General features: G+C 47.7%; 1 protein-coding gene across 4 annotated transcripts in view; it reads right to left on the bottom strand.

Moving 5' to 3' along the window:
- Positions 1 to 20,953, bottom strand: part of LOC146868589 (uncharacterized) — a 1,503,661-nt gene that overhangs the window by 755,489 nt on the left and 727,219 nt on the right. For all 4 annotated transcript variants that reach the window (XM_085611695.1, XM_085611716.1, XM_085611705.1 and 1 more), the window contains 2 exons: positions 16,655 to 16,708; positions 16,285 to 16,329 (listed from right to left, as the gene is read on the bottom strand). In XM_085611695.1, the coding sequence (XP_085467821.1) occupies positions 16,285 to 16,329; positions 16,655 to 16,708 (99 nt within the window). The remainder of the gene's footprint in view (positions 1 to 16,284; positions 16,330 to 16,654; positions 16,709 to 20,953) is intronic.

Raw genomic sequence — 20,953 nt, 5'->3', positions numbered from 1 at the left:
AGTGCTTGAAAAATGCTTCAAAAAGTGAAAAAGGGGCTTTTGTACTGCTCTCCCTGAAAGATTGGCCCCTTTTATATTGCAATCAACTACATTTTTATTGGTTGGGGGTTTTAACCACCATTTGGAAGTTCTTTCCAATGGTGATTCAGCAAGTTTGCTTGCAAGTATGGAATCTTTTGAGCTCCTCTCTAGAGTTACCAGCCCTACCCATCGGGCCGGACATATTTTGGATACTATCTTTTCCAACATGTCAGACCTGAGAGTAGATCCCCCGATGGAAGTGGACTGGACGGACCGTCTCGCACTTTGCTTCCACTGGACTGCGCTGAGGCCGCCTGAACGACCTAAGCAGCGCACGGAAGTACGTAGAGCTTGGAAAAGAGTAACAGCCTCCTCCTTTAGCTGTAATTACTCCCTTCCATCATTGGGCGAGACTGACTGCGATCTAGCCTTAGAGAGAGTTGAAGCCTCTATTATTGAGGCTCTTGACGTGATTGCACCAGTGAAATTGATAAGAATTTCGGCTAGAACAGCCCCCGTGCCATGGTACACTGCTGCATTAAAAAATGAGAATACCAGTTGTAGATCTTTAGAAAGAAGATAGAGAAAATCTAAAGCAGTTGCCGACAGAGATAGTTATCGCGAAGCCCATAGATCTTATCTAAATAACTGTAATAAGGCTAGGAGAGCTCACCTAGGTACCCGGATTATGGAGGCTAAGGACACCTCACGGGAGCTTTTTAGCATTTTGAGAGAATTCACTTGCCCGCGGGCAAATGACTCGCTCCCGCCAGTTACGCAGGAGTTTTGTAATGCGTTAGCGTCCCACTTCACCGACAAAATTGACACAATATATCATGCTTTTGAGGGAAATAAAAATATAAATGATAGTCTGGTCCCTAGGCCAGCTTTTTGTTCACCTAGCCTAGATGATTTTCCTATCATCACAGGTTCTCAGGTGGGGGCTTTGTTGGCCAAAACCAAGTCAGGATCATTCCTGGACCTATTGCCACCTAGGGTCATGAAGGAATTGTCTCCTATTCTTGCAGACACTGTGGCAGTCATCTGTAACATGTCGTTAGCAACAGCAACCTTCCAGAGTAAATGGAATATCTCGCGTTAAGCCGCTGCTTAAAAAGATATCAGCTGACCCTACAGAGGTTCAGAATTATAGACTTATTTCTCTTCTTCCATGTTGGTCTAAAATCATGGAATCTATTATACATCATCATCTTTCTAACTATTTAGAAGAGAATAAGATATTAGATTCTACTCAGTCAGGGTTTCGCACATCACATAGCACTGAGGCTGCTTTGCTCGAAGTCACGGACACTATCAGGCTGCTGCTCGATGGGGACTCTCCGGTCATGCTGGTGTTGCTGGATCTATTGGCAGCTTTCGACACCATCTCCCACAATATACTGTTGAGCAGATTGCGGTAGGTGGGTGCGGTGGCTTAGCCTTCAAATGGTTTCAGAGCTACCTATCTGACAGATCCCAATCTGTTCAATTGGGGTCTTATATGTCATCTCCAGTATTGGTGGACAAGGGGGTGCCACAGGGCTCTATATTGAGCCCCACACTATTCAATCTATATGTGGCCCCTCTATCCTCAATCATCAGGAACTGTGGCTTTGGGGCCATATCATACGCCGATGACACGCAGCTGATCATAAACATCGGTAATGACCCTGCCGAAACGAAAGCTAAGTTTGCAACCTGTATGATTAACATCGCAGACTGGATGAGGAGTCATTTTTTACAACTAAACTCCTCTAAGACCGAGATTCTTCTGTTTGGCAAAGCTGCAGATCTATGGACTCCAGATTGGTGGCCACCAGAACTGGGTGCGGCCCTCGTCCCTAGAAGTTGGGCGAAGAACTTAGGGATTAGTCTAGATAACCAGCTCTCAATGGAGACACAAGTGAAAACACTGGCTTCCTCGTGTTCTGGGACCATGCGGATGTTGAGGAAGATTTTCCCATGGATCCCGTTGAGTGCTAGAAAGACCCTTATCCAGGCACTGCTAATGAGCTGCCTGGATTATGGCAACTCCTTACTGGTTGGAATTAGGGAGGATCTTCTTTCCAAATTGCAGGTAGTGCAAAATACTGCCGCCCGCCTTGCTCTTGATAAGCCTGCGCGAACTCCCTCTCTGCCGCTTCTACGCCAACTACACTGGCTTCTAGTAAGGAAACGGGCTACGTTTAAAATGCTGTGTTTGGTTTTCAGGTCCCTGCACGGACTGGGGCCGGTTTACCTTACTGATAAACTTAAATGGTATCAACCCACAAGGCAGCTTAGATCTAGTAATCGTAAAACACTGTGTGATCATAGAATTAGGAAGGTAAAGATGAGGGGGGTCGTTCCTTCTCGTACCTGGCCCCCAAGCTGTGGAACAGCCTTCCTGAACCAATCCGCCAATGTTCAAATCTGGCGCAATTTAAAAAAATGCTCAAAACATGGCTTTTTTAAGGCTCTCCCCCCTCTGACCGCTGACCTCTTTTTCCAGCGCCGAGAGATCCCCTTGGGGATGATTCATGCACGATATAAGCGTTACCACTGGGTACATTTGGGCCTATACTATTTCTTGTTCTACATAAATGCTGATCACTTGCATTAGGAATTAGAGTGCACATATGTGGGTTGTCTTTCCTTTTATCTTAGGGTACTACAACTTATTGGGTTTAATACACCACTCGTCATTGGTCTTTGAAAATGATTATTGCATCAAACATGGGCTGAATATAAAATAATATATATTTGTTTGTCATGTTTTTAGGTCTCCCTACTCGGTATAAATCCAACGCCACTGTATCTTAGTTGGGCGAGGTCCTGATGAAGGTGGTTTTCTTCCTGTAATCCCACCGAAACGCGCGTAGACCACGTGCGCCCTGACCTATCTAGGTTATTTCCATCCATACCTATTATTGGAGATGTCTTGTCATTCTGATACTCCCTATACCAACAAAGTATAAGTGTATAGTATGAATGAGAGTGTACTTGAGTTATGAGTGTGGTTCTGAACATTGATTGGTCAATTGCTGAGTAGGTTGTCTGAGGTCTTACAGATTCTGCACAATTTCCAAAAAATTGTTGTTTATGTTTATTTCAATAGAAAATGATTATTCACATACTAGAAAATAATGAAGATTTATGTACTACAAAAATGACATTGTGAAATGAATAAAAAGAATATATTTTTATAAAAAAACAAAAAGTCTTTGTGAATATGATTTAACATGTGTAGCATTTAGGCTTATAATTGTTGATCAGCCCATGTATAAATTAAATTTTGAATAAAAGGAATATAGGTCACAGAGGAGTTTTTTTGCATATTACTGTTTACTTTCCCCTAAAGCTCCTAGACCTTAATTAATCGTGAGGGGGTCCCTTTATTTACAAGTGCACGATATAAGCGACCAAAATAAATAAATAAATAAAGTTGCTTTCCGTTTAGTTTTTAAAATCTGACTTAGGGGTGAAGTCAGATATGTAATAACCTGTGCAGAAAAATAACTTTGTAAAATGTACTTTAGGCTGCCTGAGCTAGAACTGGCTTAAAACCAGGTCTGCTATTTATTACTAGGGGTGAGCAGAATTTACGGAGCTTCACTCCATGGAATTTTGTGGAGTTACAAAAAATCTCCGCAAGATTCAGCCAAGTTCTACCAACGGGCTACAATTTAGCGCCGACAACACCGACTGCCACGAAAAATTAGTGCAAACGGCACCATACATAATCTACTCGAGAACCAGCAAATCTAATCGAGCACCAGCTCTCTGATGGCGACCGCTTGAGTCCGTCACAATTAGAAAGTCATGCTAGGTCACGCCAAATCTCACTTGTCAGCTCACATTTTCTGGAGTCTTTTGGGGGTAAAATGCAGCCACATTGCGAGACAGAATTTTGCCGAAACTCCGAATTAAAGGGTACATGGAGTGACCAAAATTCTGCTAATTTCGCGGGTGGAATGAAAAATTACGTCCATCCCATCTCATTACACTTCCAGAGGTGGAATACACATCCTTGGAAATGACTTCCTCTGTGCCCAAGAAAGGCCAATGGGTGTTAACTGCTGACCGTTTAGCAGGGACTAGCTATCTGGGAGTTGAAATAAACAGCTGGCTGAGCACAAGGCGCCTTTAGCACTACCTCTTTTGACTTGGAGATGACAAAGAGGGCTTCTTCAGTTCATCCGCAGGACCCTCCTAGACAGTTAGGCTCCTGCCACAGTAGAAGGTAAAATCAGTTTTGACCCTGTCAGAGCAGTAGCCAAGAAGGTAATGACAGGCCTGCCTGGTGGAAGCTGGGTCCCACCATCTTGAAACTGGGACTTCTGGGTCAGTTTACTGTAAGGCAAAGAGGAAGAGCTCCAAAAGGAGGTACGGGAAATGGAAGAAAATTGTTATGATCAGACGGTGGAAATCATTTAATCAAAGCCTAGTGCACAGGATAATTGCAGCATCCCCACCACCACCTCCTCAGAACATTCCTAGATCTGGAAACATCCTGTCTGAAGAAGGCACTGCTGGAAGAAGAATCCAGACTCCCAGCTCTTTGCTTCTGCCGGAAGAGCAGGACCCCCACAAGGACCACTAAATCCTGTGTACACCCAGGGGCGGGAACTCCTTTCCAAAGGTCATATGGTTTACCTGCTTCATGGAAACAAAAATTGAAAGACTTCAGACTCCAAGAGGTCCCAGGTGACTAAAAAGAACTAGTCCCTGCAGGAGACTTAGCTGGAGAGAGACCTGGTGCCCAGAAGCCTGCCGTCAAGAGAGAGGGGCCTCAAGACTGACCAGAATAAGCTATCCGCACATTTAGAGACTAAGGGGCCGATATATATCTCTACTGGCAAGATAATGGTCCCCTGCCAAATTTATATGCAGGCGGAGTAGGTTAAATCACTCCATCTCCGCCATGATTAATCCCCTCACTACTTCATCTCGGCCGTGATTAAACCCCTCAGATAGCCCTATGGAGTAAGGATCATCTGAGGCAGACCTCTAATGTGGTCAACCTAATTTAGATGGTCGGAAGTAGAGGTTAGTTTTTACTGCCCATCACCGCCAGAAAAACCCCGGTAGTAAGGGGCAGTGAAAATTGCTAAATGCTCCCCTCGACATGCGAGAGGACTGCCATGACGAGGTTGCATTTTCTTTTTGAAAGGAAAAAAGAAACCAGCTTAGTGCAACGGCTCCATCATGTTTACAGAGCTGCACACCAAACTTAAAAAAAAAATTGACAGGAACCATCATGAATGCTTTAATAAATGACTGCTTGCTTGGCAGTAATGAACAAGTTACTTACCTTCAGTAGCAGTATATCTGTAAGAGACATAGATTAGTTATGGATTCCTCACCTTAGAATTACCCCCAGGCGTCAGACTGGATCCAGAGAATTTTCCTTCAGCAGTACCCCTGCGCGTCGGTGTGTAGCGTCGGTCGACTCCGCGTTCATCGTTGGCGTTGTGGTCACCGGAATGATGTCACAGTATCTACTTAGACGCCGCCCCTACGCGCTGACATCAGTTCTGTACACTACATTCCATGCCAGAAGCGCAGAGCCATGCAAGACACTGACCACTGGTGCACAAAACTAGGGCCCTGAAAGGCAGTCCCTTACTCTAGAAGTCAGTTTGCAGAATGGGGAGGATGGGTGGGGTGGTGAGGAATCCGTAACTGATCTATGTCTCTTACAGATATATCGTTACCAAAGGTAAGTAACTTGTTCATCTGAAAGAGACAATTAGTTATGGATTCCTCACCTTAGAATAGATACCCCAGCAATACCAACCCCGGAGGTGGATCTGCGAACTAAGTTCACACCAGAAAGTCCTGGACAACTGAATGACCAAAGAGGCCGTCTCTCCGGACTTGGCTGTCCAGGCAGTAGCATTTGGTAAACGTGTGCAATGAAGCCCACATAGCTGCCTGACAGATGTCTGTAAGGGGGACCCCATGTCCCAAAGCAGTAGTGGCTGCTGCCGCCCTGGTGGAATGGGCACGCAACCCCACTGGAGGTTTCTTATTCGCTAAAGAGTCACAGATTTTTATGCAAAGAACAACCCATTGAGAGATGGTTCGTTTTTGCACGGTCCGACCTTTCTTTGCGCCCACGTAGCCAACAAAGAGCTGATCATCCACCCGGAATTGTTTTCTGCGATCCAGATAGAATGAAAGCACACGATTTGGATCCAGACGGTGGAGCCTCTCCTCCTCTTTAGAAGGATGCGGAGGCGGAAAGAAGGTGGGCAAAGTGATGGCCTGTCCTATGTGGAAAGAGGTACCCACTTTGGAAAGGAAAGAAGGCCTAGTGCGAAGGACAACTTTGTCTGTGTGAGAAGTTGGCCTGGTATATGCTGTCCACTAATTATAGTGGGCACCTTGTATCAGTCCAAACAACCCTTATTGATGATTAGGTTAAAGACAACCTTTATTGAAAGCTATCCTAGTGGTAGCTATGGAGAGCAGCCTTCAGGCTAAGTCTCAAAGGAATGTGAAGCAGCTTGGTTTACCAGATTATAACCTCTTGAATGACCAAATGAAAGGAGAACCACACAAGGTATATATATAAAATATATGTATTTATTACTAAACACTCTATACTAATCTCTTTATGAGATTAGAGAACAAATACACAATATTAAAACCATAGAACGAGAGTAAATAGCACAATATAAAATGGGCCCCGGGGGAAACCAAACCATATATTAAGAAAGTGGTATAGGAACCAGAACTTGACTAGACACAGTGCCTAGAGCACGTAGAATCCCTGGGACCCCAAGGAACCACCCAAGCTAGTGACACAGGAGACCCACGGGGGACGTGTGCAGTGTGAGAACACAGCCACGAGCTCCGTACAATCCTATGGGGAAGTCCCGGTTGGAATTTTAAAGAATAAGGACACTGAGGAGAGGACTTGGAGAAAACCCTTTCAAACTTAGAAGGTTCTAAGGCCAGCACCCATGTGAGCACCGGAGTACTTGTGTTACCTAACCCAGGGAAGCCGGGTCCATAGGTGTCAAATGGTGTCGGGAATCTTCGTAGTTTCTATGGCGAGATGCTGCAAAGTGCTGTTGCCGTGAAGAGGAAAAGTGTCCGGTGTGATCCAAGCCTGGATCAGAGATGTGAAGAACCTGAAAGCAGAGGGGACAGAGTCTGGGTCACTTGCCAGTGACCAGGGGCTCGGTAGACGAATGCCCACCACTGTCGGGTGCCTCAGGTGCGAAGAGGTGAAGCTTGACTCCACTGCCACGGGGACCAGGAGATGTCAACGACAACCAACATCTGCAGGCGAGCTGTCCCACAAAGGATGTCGAATGCTGGGGGGATCGGTGTCCGGATTGGAGACCAACAAGCCTTGGCAACGGCAACCCACGCGGTGAGAGTAAAAATACTTTGGGGTGGACCAGCAAGGTCCTGTGGACTCCCCTAGCTATGGAGAGTCGGGGTATGTCTGGAGCAACCAGGTAAGCCCACTGGAAGTAAAAAAGTACCCTTCTCGGGGACTCACAAGTTGACGGACAAGGGATCGCGAAGGGACCTCGAGAGGAATCGCTAAATACCAGCCCACGGAACACTCATGGAGTGCAGGCCAGTAATCTTCGGTGGAATTACTGCTCAGGTCTGGACTACAAGTAGCCCAAAGCACTGCCTCCGGGATCGCGGAAAAGCATATGCTGCTGCTGCAAATGTGCACGGTCCCCAGGGGTTCGCGTTGCACGGTTCCCACAAGGGCTTTGGATCTTAGGTTTGCTGAGAGCACGGATCGGCCTTGGAGAAGCTTGGAAACCCACCTCCTGTGTTGGAAAATCTTCAGAGTCCTTCAGGAGCTGCGTAGTTGCAAACCGGACAGATGCGTCTTTGGTGTCTGCCTTGCAGGAGAGTAACTCCTTTACTCCAAGTGAGATTCTTCGGTCATCCAACGTTGTGTAGATAGTTGAAGTTCTGGGATTCTGTAGCAAAGTTTCGTCCAGGTAAATCTAAAGTCCTGTAGCCAGGGGTTCCTACTTTATACCCAAGGAAGGGGTGGGACAAACTCTGGGGACCCACCTATGGGAGGGTCAGGACAGAGGGGTGGCTAGACCCATGTTTCACGCCAGAGCAGGGGCTGATAGCCCCTGCAACCGGTTTGAGCTGGACTATGCAGAGGGACACCAAATGTGCCCCCAGTGCAAACATCAAAGCACTCTTGGAGTGCACCCACCCAGCCCCAATACACTAAAGCCTGTCTGACAGGAAACCTATTGTCCAGCCATCCCCTGCCGGAGTTTCGTCCATCAGCAGGAGGGCAGACTCGTGTCTGTGGCTGGCAGCATGCATTTTGTGATGCCAGGGCTTGCAAAGCTGGTACCAGGTGTACCGGTGCTATCATATTTCTCCCTCTAGTAAGGTGGAATCATACCTCCCACACCAGTTACTGGTGTGGAGGTATGATTCCAAGGTGCTTGACACCAAACACGACATGTTTCCATGCAGCCGTTTTAAAGTTAGCATTTACCGCAAGGTTATAATGCACTTAAGAGTATATGGTATGGCAGCATCACAAACAACCCCGGAATAGAGGTTCTGAAGACTGCAGAGGGGCTCTGCTCATGCAGGTGCACCCTCTCACATAACACCCAGCACCCTGCCTTCAGGATTGATAAGGCCTGCCATAGGGGTGACTGATAGGTTTATATGTGCAGTGATATGGATAGATATAGTGAACCTATATCTAAGTAAGGGGTGCATACACCACCTTACACAGGCTGCTGTTGCAGACCTTGTTGTTTCATTTTGAATGGTCTCCCAGGGGTGGCATAATACATGCTGCAGCCCCTGAGAGGCCTCTGGGGTACCTATGCCCTGGGTATATAGTATATCATTTACTAGGGACTTATAAGGGTACCCCAGAATCCAATCTGAAGTGTACCTAAAGTACATGAACAACCAATTTAGGGAGGAAGCAGATAGACTGGGGTCCTGATTAGCAGGATCCTAGTCAAACTAAGTTGAAAACCAGCAAAACACCAGGCAAAAAGTGGGGGTAACCATGCAGTCAGATTCCACCTTCCTACAATTTGGATGAACAGCCAGGAAAGGAGGTTTTGAAGAAAGGTTTTGAAGAAAGGGCCTGAAGCTCACTCACCCTGCGGGCAGAGGTGATGGCAACCAAAAAGGCAGATTTTAAGAGTAAAAAGTCTGAGAGCACAGTTATGTAACGGCTCGAAAGGAGTGCACATAAGGTAGGCCAGAACCAAGTTCAAGTCCCACTGAAGTATTACAAAAGGAATTGGAGGAAACAAGTGAGTAATGCCCTTAAGGAAGCAATTTACAATAGACTACTTGAAAAGAGATGGATGATCAGGAAGCCGAAGAAAGGCAGAGATGTCCGAAAGACAGCTTTTCAAGGTGCCCAGAGCAGAGCCCTGCTGGGCCAAAGAAAGAAGGAAAAGGAGAACCTCTGAAATGGGTGCAGAAAGGGGATCTACAGCCTTTGCTGCGCACCATGCCACACATTTTTTCCATCTACAGGCGTATAACTGTTTTGGTGGAGAGACGCCTGGTTGCCAAGATGGCGTTAGAGACTTCGGGAGGATAGTCGAAAGCTCTCAACTGTCACTGCTCAATCTCCACACAAGGAGGTGGTGGCTGGACAGGTTCGGGTGGAGGACTGTCCCCTGCTGCTGCGACAGAAGATCCTCCCGAAGGGGCAGTCTGATCGGAGGATCGATGGCCATGTGCAGAAGCTCAGGATACCAGACTCTTCGTGCCCAGTCCGGGGCCCCAAGAATGACTTGGGCCTGGTCGCACTTGATCTTCTTCAGTACTCTGACAGAAGTGGAAGTGGTATAGGCGGAAAGGCTTATAGAAGGCCGCAACTCCACGCGTCACCTAGCGAGTGCTGCCTTGAAAATTTCACCCCCTGGGCTGGGCGGTGGTGTCGGGCAATCATCCTGTCCACAGGAGCCCCTGTGTTGGGCTTGGACCAAGTGCCCAAAAGGATGTCCGTAAGGGCCTCAGTGAACGGCAGCTGGGGCTCCGAAGAAGCCGTTGCCGGCTGAAGCATCTCAGTCAGGAGGTTAGTCCTGACCGCCACCATAGGAAACTCAAGGTTTAGGGCCTCGGCTGCCTTACGCAACACCACTGCGTAACCACAGTAAGGGTAAGGGGAGATAGCATGCCAAGGTCTGGGGAGGTTTCCAGACCTCTGGCTTCCCCCAACTCCTCTCTCCAGTCCGGTTTCCCTAACTGATCTACCAAAGGGTCCACAGACCCTCCAAGTCCTCCTCACCCTCCTCTGGTAGACATTCAGGGTGATAGGGAACACCAGGGGAGAACAGTGGTACAAAAGTACCGGTCGCGCTGGTCCCGACGTCAGTCGACGCCGGTCTGGCTCCGTGGCCATATTGAGGGGGAGGCCGGTGTCAACATCGGCTGGGGACACAACCGGCATCGGAGGGGCGGAGGTGTCGCCACTGGATTCGGCACCAGAGGTGGTGTCACAAGGCCGACCCGCGCCGATTCGGATTGAGGCCTGGATCCCTGGGGGCCCTGCAACGCAAAGTCGCTGGCATCGAAGGGCTAGAGCCCCCAGCCGAGTCCGCTGGGCCCAAAGGCGCGCCGGCGGAGTCGGGTGGCCCAAAGATGGAATGGAGGGCTTCGTAAAAGCTACGAAGTTGGGCAGGGGTCGTTCCGGCTCCTGGGAATGGAGGGATGGCTGGAGTCAACCCAACAGGCTCTGCGGGCAGAGCCAGATGACTACCTTCCGCTTCCCGTGTTACGTCGGCCGACGGACGGGGAGAACGAGAAGAGCGGTGGTACTTCTTCACCTTCTTCTTGTGCTTTGACTTACCCAAAGACGAAGACTTGGACAAAGAGTGGTGGTGACGGCTCTGTGACCGGTCTCGCAACCTCATCTTGACCGGAACCTCGAACGGCACGGAGCGGACGGCCAGGCATCGAGAAGCTTTCGGGACTGCTCCCACATAGACTTCGGGTTCATGGCCCGGCAGTCGGAGCACGACTTTGGGTCTTGGTAGTGCTCCAAACACCAAAGGCACACAAGGTGCAGGTCCGTAACCGACAGCAGTTTGTGACAGGAGTCACAAGCCTTGAAGCCGGTTCGAGGACAGGACATCCCTGCGTGCACCAGGAGTCGAATGACTCGAAATGATGCTGACAAAAGTCGCCAAAAGGGAGTCAAAAAGTGACTCGAGGTACCGCTCTCTCCGGATCTGTGCTGGTGCGGAAAAAGAAAGAACTGACTCCAGCGTGTAGGGGCGGCATCTAAGTAGATACCGCAACATCATTCCGGCGACCACAACACCAACGATGAAAGCAGAGTCGACCGACGCCACCCACCAATGCGCAGGGGTACTGCCGAAGAAAAATTCTTTGGATCCAGTCTGACGCCTGGGGGTAATTCGAAGGTGAGGAATCCATAACTAATTGATGTAGAAACGGGCTGCCTGCCATATAATAAAGCAGGCCCCAAGTTTGAAGGCAAAACTTTTGACCAGGACAATCCGCTTGGTGTATCTGACGTCCGCTGCATTGCGGATAGCCTGAAATCACGCCTAGGTGCTGGTCTACCACTAACTGTTGTTTGTTCATAGAGCTTGACTTTCTCTAGGCTGTCTTTGCCTTACACCCATAAAAATTCAGACCTCCAGTTTCCCATAACCTATTTTGATGACCTTGGGATCTTGCTGCTCATTACATATTTCTAAAGTGGTTTCAGAATTCTATTGTGTTGTGTTCTTTACTTTGTGGGGACTTCCTGCTGCCTGTATGTCAGCTACCAGGAGATGAAGAGAGACTGTGTTTTGACGTAACCAGAGTGGATTTATCGATTTGGTTGAGGTTCAACTGTAAGGCCCAATTCTCCTCTCTATTCCCCACTGAGAGAGTATACTGAGTTGTATGGTTATTCCCAGTGGGATGATCTGCAGGGATAACATCCACCCAGAAATTATCTAGGGACAGCATAGATGAAGAGCGTGATGATATTGGGCATGTACTAACATACATGCGAGGACTGTAGCTAGAGTCAATACTGGGAACTTCGAAGCAGTTTAACACCTAGAAGCTTCAAGCTCTACAGCAGTCCGACAGATAGCTGTAGTAGTACCATGGCTTGCCATGGAAAGTCGTACTTCTCTTCTGTGAGGAAGAATTAATGCAGTTTTCTACTTTCACTGATGGGTAGATCTCACTTACGTATATGTCTGTGGTCTCCCTGACTCAGCCAGACCATATGGTCAACCATGTCTTAAGTCAATCTGTCCCTGTTTACAGTACCTGATGATATTATAAGGACATCCCTTTTAGGAGAGCAGCGGACATTGGCAAAAAAAAAGTTTTTTTGGATTGGTGGGAAAAGACAAACAGCAATCAACTGGTCATCCTATAGGCAAGGGAGCCTCCCCTTGAGTTCTGGGTACGTTCCTTGAAGGAGCTGGATGCTTGAAGAAAGAGCATTCCAGTGGCAGAGCGATCAGGCACTCAGAAGAGAATGCCTCTTCCCTTTATATAGGGAGCCACAACCCATCCTGACACAGCTGTGACCCTCAGAATAAAAGTTGAAAAAGTGATACTAGAGGTTCTCTAGAGTCATCCCTTTATGGTCACACATTTTGTTGTCTTTTCCACAGAAAGAAAGACTTCCACTCTGTTAATTCAATGGTTTGCAGGTAATTTATTTCATTAGCAATTTAGCTTAATTTCGAGCATAATTTGTTATCCTTTCACATATTCTCAAACGTTTTTATCCCAGGCAATGTCATCATCATTTATCCTATCCAATGCATTTCGGGCATTAGGGTCATGCCCTTCATCAGGGAGTTGACACTTTCTGTGTGTTGTTTTTAAGATCTGAAAAGGAACTCGAACGTGCTCGAGTCCGTTACTCGTCTTCCGTAGCGACACCAAACAATTATATTTATACTCTCAGAATAAATACATTCAGTGTTGTCTAATTGCCTGGAAGGGACCTGGCTGCAAAGTTTGGTGGACCAAGTTTTTCCTTACCAGTGTGGGGCTAAAATAGTCAATAAATATATACTAGTGTTTTATTACAAACATGTTTCTGCTTCAGGTAATAAACATTTCCATCCTACAGTTAAAAGGATCCATAGTTTAACATTGTGTGTGCAGAGGGTACGTTTATGTGCCATTCCAAATGTCTATCCAATTAGTGTGAGGATACCCATCAGATCAGCTTTCAAAGTAGGCTGCGCTCTCGAGTAAAGTTACTCTTGGGAAGTAATCTTCGAACGAGGGCTGCCCAATAGAGTAAAAATTCTGATATAGAGACATCATTGCCAGACAAAGGCAGATGTCTATCTCAGAGAGGGAACAGAGCAGCCAACAGGGAAGAGGGCAGGATAACAGAGGAAGAAGGTTGGTCCACAGAAATAGACGGATAGTTGAGAGAGAGAAACCATTGGCCAACCGACTGAGGAAATGAAGTTGCTGTTGGAAAGGGCTGGCTGACCAAGGTAGAAGGCCAACCAACATTAGGAGATGGTTGATAGAGGGAGAGAAATGGCTAACAGAGGTAGTGAGAAGATCAACCAAGGGAGAAAGGCTCAGTCAACAGAGGGAGAGAGCCTATCAACCACAGGAGAGGGCCAGAAAACAGAGAAAAAAGACAAACCAACACATGGTTAATCAATAAATAAAATGGAGGCCTTCATCACAAAAAGATTGGTATCTGCCAACGGAGGTAAAGGGCTACCAAACAGGGGGGCGTGTCCAAGCAAAAGGGCCGACAGGACGTGAGCCTCTGAGCTCCTGACTGGCCTGCACAGTAATCATTCCTAAATCCTACATATTGGCTCCTGTAGCCTGCTTGAAACAAATATTACGGTGCATGGACCATAAGCTGTGTTCGTAGGGGCCTCCTGAACACTTGCTAGCTGCCAGAGACCGGGATTGTCGATGAGTACACTCCAGACTGCTCTGCTCGCTGAGCAGAGGCTGGGCGAGCAGCCAGAGATGGAAGTGGGCTGCGGTCGGCCCTGGCGGCTTGGCCTGCGGGGAGGCATCACAGGACTGGGCTCCAGAATAGATGAGCTAACAGCATCAGCCCCAGGTGGGGCAATTACTGGGACAGAGACGTTGAGCAGAGGCCGGGGATCCCGCAATGCTCCCGAGGTGCGGCCCATGGATGCGGTCTGAGTGAAGTGGTGGTTCCGGAGATGAGAAGCTCTGGCCACGGAGTGGGGCTTGGCTTCAGGCTCCTCCGTTTGCTAATACTGAACTCTCTGCTCCCCCATGGGGTGACTGAAGATGGCTGGGGCCGCATAGTTGTAGCCAGAGGGCGGCCTTGTCGGAGTCTACATGGTCATGGGCGGAGTGACTGGAAACCGGACGGGGACCTCGCTGAAGGTATCTGAGGAGGCGGACTGCCGTCGTGGGGTTACCCGGGGTCCCTGGAGCGGGCAGACTAGCCCGGAACAGGAGTGGTGCCAGAATCAGCCCAGTGAGAGTGCTGGGTGCTGGGTGCCGGGCGCCAGGAGACACATGGAACTCTGCCCTCGCGAATCCCTGCCTGGACCTACAACTGGGGTTGTGGTGAGTGGAACGTGGAGGACACATTGTGTGGCGCTCTGGGGTGCCTGGCTGGGAGTCCCGGGCTGTGGTCCTCCTGATAGCTGGTGGCTGACACAGGTGTGGTCGGGCCTGGCTGCACTGTGCTGGGGACATTCTGGGGGCCTAGGCGAATCCAACAGCAACTACACTTTGATTAGAGACTTGGGGCATGCGGGACAGCATCAGTTGGTGGACTGGGAAGGAGCGATGAGGGAGAGGATGGTGAGAGGGAAGAACTCTCCCATGCGGAGCTACTGGCGGTCATACAGGGTTCTAGAAAGGCACTGGAAAATCAAATCGAGACAATGTCGATTGATGTGAACCTCCTGAGGGCATATCTATATAGGTGGCAGACAAGGTGCCCACGGCCAAGGGCGACATTGTAGAGCTGAAAGGTGAGGTTGTGTCACTTAAGCAGCAGGTGGCCCAGATGACTACAGCCACGAGAGCCCTGGAATAACGGGCCGAAGACGTTGAAGGACGCACTCGGTGCAGCAATATCCGGGTCTTGTGGTTACCGGAGCGCATGGAAGAGAGATCTGCAGAACAGTTTCTGGAACAGTGGATATGCACTCACTTACACCCACGGGGACTGTTGATACTTTTTGCTGGGGAGAGAGTACACAGGGCCCTGGTACACCCACCACCCACCCGGGCGCACAGCTGCAGACTATCATAGAAAACATACTAAATCCTCGCAACAGGGACTGTATCCTGCAAGCAGCAAGGGAGAGGCAGAATCTTAGCTACGCAAATAGCAAAATTACCATATACCTGAACTATACCAACAGGTACAGTAACAACATAAAACCTTCCTAGGAGTCAAGCGACAGTTGTGGGACCTACAATTGCAAGACATGTTACTGTATTCAGCCAAACTGAAGATACTAGCATAAGGCAAGGCCTACTTCTTCGAGGCCCCAGAGGAGGTGTGGGAAGGGTTGGAAATCCAGGGGGATGTGCTCCCCCCACGAACAGCGAGGCCAGAGGCGCAGGTGGGGGCACCCGCCTCAGAAAAGGGACTCAGCGGCTCGAACAATCAGCAGAAAATCATGGTATGGCTCGGCAGGAGGAGCAGAGAATCACTGCGGGCGAGGATGGCACTATGCACTTAGGGTCAGCAGGGGGGGTGGTGTCCCTGGATGGCTCGACATCGCTAGAACCAGGGGAATTACTGGACATGCTATACCTGTCTGCGGACGTTGCTCCGGAGATCCTACTGGAAGCGGCACCTGCCGCGAATGTCATGTGAGAGGCGTCGCACATGGAGACTCTGAATTGTTGGTTATTATTCATAATACTACAGTGTGAATATGTGTGATACACCAAACATGGTGTGGAACACCCAAGAAAGGGAGATTGTGGATACACAGGGATGACCAACAGAGGAAGAGAGCCACTTGACAAAGGGAGAGGGATGCCAAAAGGGAGAACAATTCACATAGTGGGGGTTAGACCCACCTCAGAGGAAAAGAGCCTTGTCATAGAGGTGATGGACCGCTAAGAGAAATAGGGAAACTCGACACAGGCGTGCTCGGGAGGGGAAGGGGATGACAGAAGAGTGAGTGATCAAAAAGAGTGTTGAATGAAAGAGGATGAGGGCTTCCTGCTAGAAATTGAGGGATACCTGATTGATAAGAATGCCCATCAAATGATATTGGTAACATTCTCCAAAATTAAATGTTTTAGGACTCTTACAGTGTCTCCTTTGGGTCCAGGTTGGCCTTCAATACCCCAGCAACCCTACAAGAGAACACAAAAAACAACTCATCTTACTCTAAACATTCAATATGAAATAAACAAGAGTCTAGATGAAAAACAAAAAAAAAGAAGCCAACAAAGGAAGAGAAACAAGAAGCCTTCTTGCACGACGAGATGGATGACCACAGTGAATGTAGGGGGAAGTTTGAAAGGAACAACATAAAAGAGAATAAAGCAGAAGAGCAAAAGAAGATTGATGCGTGAAGGCAAACTGTTAAAAGAGAAGAGAATAGAGGAAAAATAATGACAGAGGAATCAACACAGGAAATACTTCTACTATATGAAAGGGATTGATGGGGAGGATTACCTGTATTCCCCTCGGCCCAGGGTGTCCGCGCAGACCTTCTACTCCTTGAGGGCCCTGTGGAGGAAGAACAATAGGCTATTTATCACGTATAACCTGAGACATCAGCACCTCAAATCTGACATGTAAATGAGTGACAAGCCATTGCAGAACTACAGCATAATTTGCTAGAGAAAGAAGTATGGGTGTTAGCCAGCTGCTCTCCTTTCTCCAGGCCAATTTTCTTGGAAAAAGCAGTGCATGAGATTTGTAAAGCGGCCGCCACCACTTCATGGCAGCAGATACGAGCTTGTAATGAAATTGTCTAGATTTCTTCATTTTTACCTTCTAAACTGTCTGATATATCATGCAATTGTCAAAGGGAGAGCAGACCTCAAATCCCAGAACTACTGCTCTAGTATCAAAGGATCTGTCCAAGGAACTATCAGCAAGCTTTGGAAAAAGAGATGCACACATCTATCAGCTTGACTTTCACATATACTTCACTGTCTCTTATGAGGATGCAGTTATTGGTAAGGCTCTAACACTTGTTTCCCCAGAGGGAAGATGAATGATGGAAACATTGAAATGTATGTGCTGTAAAACTAGAAGCTGCAAATTAATGAACGTATTGACAAAAAGTCATTTATTTCAGGCGTTAATGCATAAAAGGAATAAAGTTATTTACCTGCAACAGTAGTTCTCCAGAATCGATACCTTCCATAGATTCACATGCTTGATTCATTCTACGTTGTTGCAGTGGCTAGCAACCAGTGTGGGGGCCCAAAGCAGTGCACCCACGCGGCAAAAATGCCACTGTCCATGCCTGCTGATCAAGGGGGCCGGCCCCACCTCCAGCTTGCCTGGATAACGCGAGGCCCCAGCTTTGGCCAAACAAAGGGTGCCGCTGCAACCGTGGCCCACAGGGGACCGCACTCCTTCACTGCTGTGGCCTGGTCCCTGCCCTTATTAAGACCTCCAAGGTGATTCCCGCAGCTGTCCGGTGGGGTCGGTGGGGTCTACGGTCTCCAGGATGCTGTCAATCTGGCGAGCCACGTGAGCTCTACACAATGCATTCGTCCCATCCACCATCTTGGCCACGCCCCCAATGAATAATCCAGTTGATCATAAAATCTGACTCACACAGTTTTATAGTAAATCACTTAAGGCACAGATTTGAGTGAATGACGACAGATCTTTCAAACTAATAGCAAATAGCAATGCATTTTGGAAGTATCAGGTTTTCATGGGCTTAAAACATCCTTACGCTCCTGAGTGCCTTTGTTCGTCATTAGTTGTTAGATATTTTTTAGGTCGAGCCTGGGCAGCGCATGCGCTGCTCTGCGAGCCATGCTATATTGGAGTATGTACTTGAAGCCCTGCCCACTCTCCGCCCATATTTGTCATTGGCTTGTGTCATTGTCCTCTGTAAATGCTGGTTTCTGATTCGTTATTTGGCTTGTTAGTCCCTCATTCTACCACCTTGTCTTCATTTGTAACCTCCCATGAGGACTGGCCCTTTTACTTCGGTTGTCACACAGTAGTCTTCTTTAGTCTGTAAGCACTATTTTCTATAATGAGTTTCTTACTGCAGGAGGGCAGGAGTGTCAAGCATTTGAAATGCAATAGATCTCGCATTTGCAATGCCAATAGTTCAAACTCGTGTAAATGTGAGACCTGTTGCATTTCAAATGATTGTTTTCTCTTGTGCGTGGTATAGTGAACAGAAAAACAAAAGATGCAATTCATCTTTCACCCACTCAGTGGAGCTATTACTGAAAAAGGAATCCCAATTTTATGTAAGTGAGGCGAGCGGCATCCAGGTGATATTTAAAGGCTGGAACACTCTTTACTGCTAAATAGGTAATTATTAACCTTTGTAAAACCATGACTAACCTTTTGGATCTCAATTAAACACTTTTTGTGAATGCGCTTAACATCACATCGGTCCTAGAGAGATTTTATCTCAAGCTGTCCACAAATACGACAGGTCTAAAACTTCAGATAGGTTTTGGGCACGTTCGCCCACACCTCTTTCTCTTCATCAGGCCACATCAGGATATCGTAAATGGTTTCCCTCTGATGCTTTCAGTGGTACCCCAAAATCCTGATCCATACAAGAGTTGGCTTCATTTGGATATTGAGGCAATGCATTTAAGTCCCAGCTCCAGAAACAGAGGGACTTTTGGAGTACTTTACAGTAGTCGCAGCAATTGTTTAAAAAAAGAGTTCTATCTAATATAGCAATCAGTAGGGACAGATACACATAGCAGTAAATTTCGCCCGATAAAGACATGTTTTGTCTCTGAAACTTGTATACTTTAGTACCCACACTTCCAACTATCTAGATGGGCTCTCAACTAGTATAATCTTGCTCTTCAGGATTTCTTCCCGCGTCCTCCTCATTTCTGAGCCAATTCTTAATCCCAAATAAACAAACACCATCTCCAGACGGGATTTATCTAGCATCAGGTTATTTTTGAAGCTCCTGTGTGTCTTGAGACCATGATCTGTGTTTTGGCAGTATTAATTGAAAGCCAACTTTTTAGCAGAAATTACCATTATTGACACATTTTGCAAACTTATGGGGTCTTATATACCTGCAATATATGTTATGTATCTATAATCTGCACCAGTGGGGTCACTGACAAATCAGCGATTCAGAAAAAAATATCATAGCATTAATGCTTTAAATATTATGGGTGGCAGAGAGAAGACAAGCATTAACACGGTATTACATGGAATAGTATATGTTGCAAAAAAGAAAGGATAAATACATGTACTAGAGCACGGCACGACATGAAGGCCAAATAGAATGTACAGAACATACATAGATATACACGAAATTACATACACCACATATAGGAACACACTAAAAATTGTCACCGAAGAAAAGTAAGTGCCACAGAAGGAAGGGCAAATCTACGACTACACGACGAAAAGTGGAAGCACAGTAAGATCCACAATGAAAGAGTGACTATCAACAGGAAGGAAAGCACACTATTGCATCAAGTGAGAGAAACAACAAAAAGGGATATATTGAATGCTTGTTTATTTGCTTATCATACCAGTCCAGACAGAGAACAACCATGGCCTCTATGGACAGGACTACAAGGGGATGTGGTCTATCACCTCGGGCTGCTCTGATGCTGATGGAGATTGCCAAGGCTCGTTTGCATATAGATGCTGCTTTAATTTAAACCTTCCACTCATCACTTTTGTTTTTCTCGGTGTGAGGCCCTAAACTGGACAAACTGAGCCGTGGTTCCCATAGCTCACTGAACCACAGGACTCAAAATGCACTTAATTGATATTACCAAAAAAAGTCTGGAACCGACCCGCTTGTAAGCCAGTTCAGAGGGCATGTGGCATGGCAAATTGGGCTTGACTGTCCCATCACAGCAAAGCCAACGCAGATGGAGCTCTGACTGGAGCAACGGAATGAGCAAACAAGGGACCAGAACAATGATCAGGCGCTGAGATCTGTTTTTCATAGGGCATGAATTGACACTATTAAGCCCAAGGAGAGTATGAGTTGTGCTAATACCTGCGCTGGAACAAATAATCTGGAGGAAGGTCTCTTAATGAACGAAATCAAACACTAGCACGAGTAGTGACAGCAGAGACACACCAACACCTGCAATCACACGATCAAGAGAAAGGACAGCTGAGACGCACTAACACCGGCAATCACAAAATCGAGAGTCAGGACTGCAGCAACGCGCTAACACCGGCAATCACAAAATCGAGAGTCAGGACTGCAGCAACGCGCTAACCCCTGCAATCACAAGATCGGGAGGAAGGACTGCAGCAACGCGCTAACCCCTGCAATCACAAGATCGGGAGGAAGGACTGCAGCAACGCGCTAACCCCTGCAATCACAAGATCGGGAGGAAGGACTGCAGCAACGCGCTAACCCCTGCAATCACAAGATCGGGAGGAAGGACTGCAGCAACGCGCTAACCCCTGCAATCACAAAATCGAGAGTCAGGACTGCAGCAACGCGCTAACCCCTGCAATCACAAGATCGGGAGGAAGGACTGCAGCAACGCGCTAACCCCTGCAATCACAAGATCGGGAGGAAGGACTGCAGCAACGCGCTAACCCCTGCAATCACAAGATCGGGAGGAAGGACTGCAGCAACGCGCTAACCCCTGCAATCACAAGATCGGGAGGAAGGACTGCAGCAACGCGCTAACACCGGCAATCACAAGATCGGGAGGAAGGACTGCAGCAACGCGCTAACCCCTGCAATCACAAGATCGGGAGGAAGGACTGCAGCAACGCGCTAACCCCTGCAATCACAAGATCGGGAGGAAGGAC

The sequence above is a fragment of the Triturus cristatus genome, chromosome 1_2 (genome assembly GCF_964204655.1).
Source record: "Triturus cristatus chromosome 1_2, aTriCri1.1, whole genome shotgun sequence".
Taxonomy (NCBI): domain Eukaryota; kingdom Metazoa; phylum Chordata; class Amphibia; order Caudata; family Salamandridae; genus Triturus; species Triturus cristatus.
The sequence above is the reverse complement of the archived record's forward strand: the minus strand, read 5'-3'. Positions and strand labels throughout refer to the sequence as shown.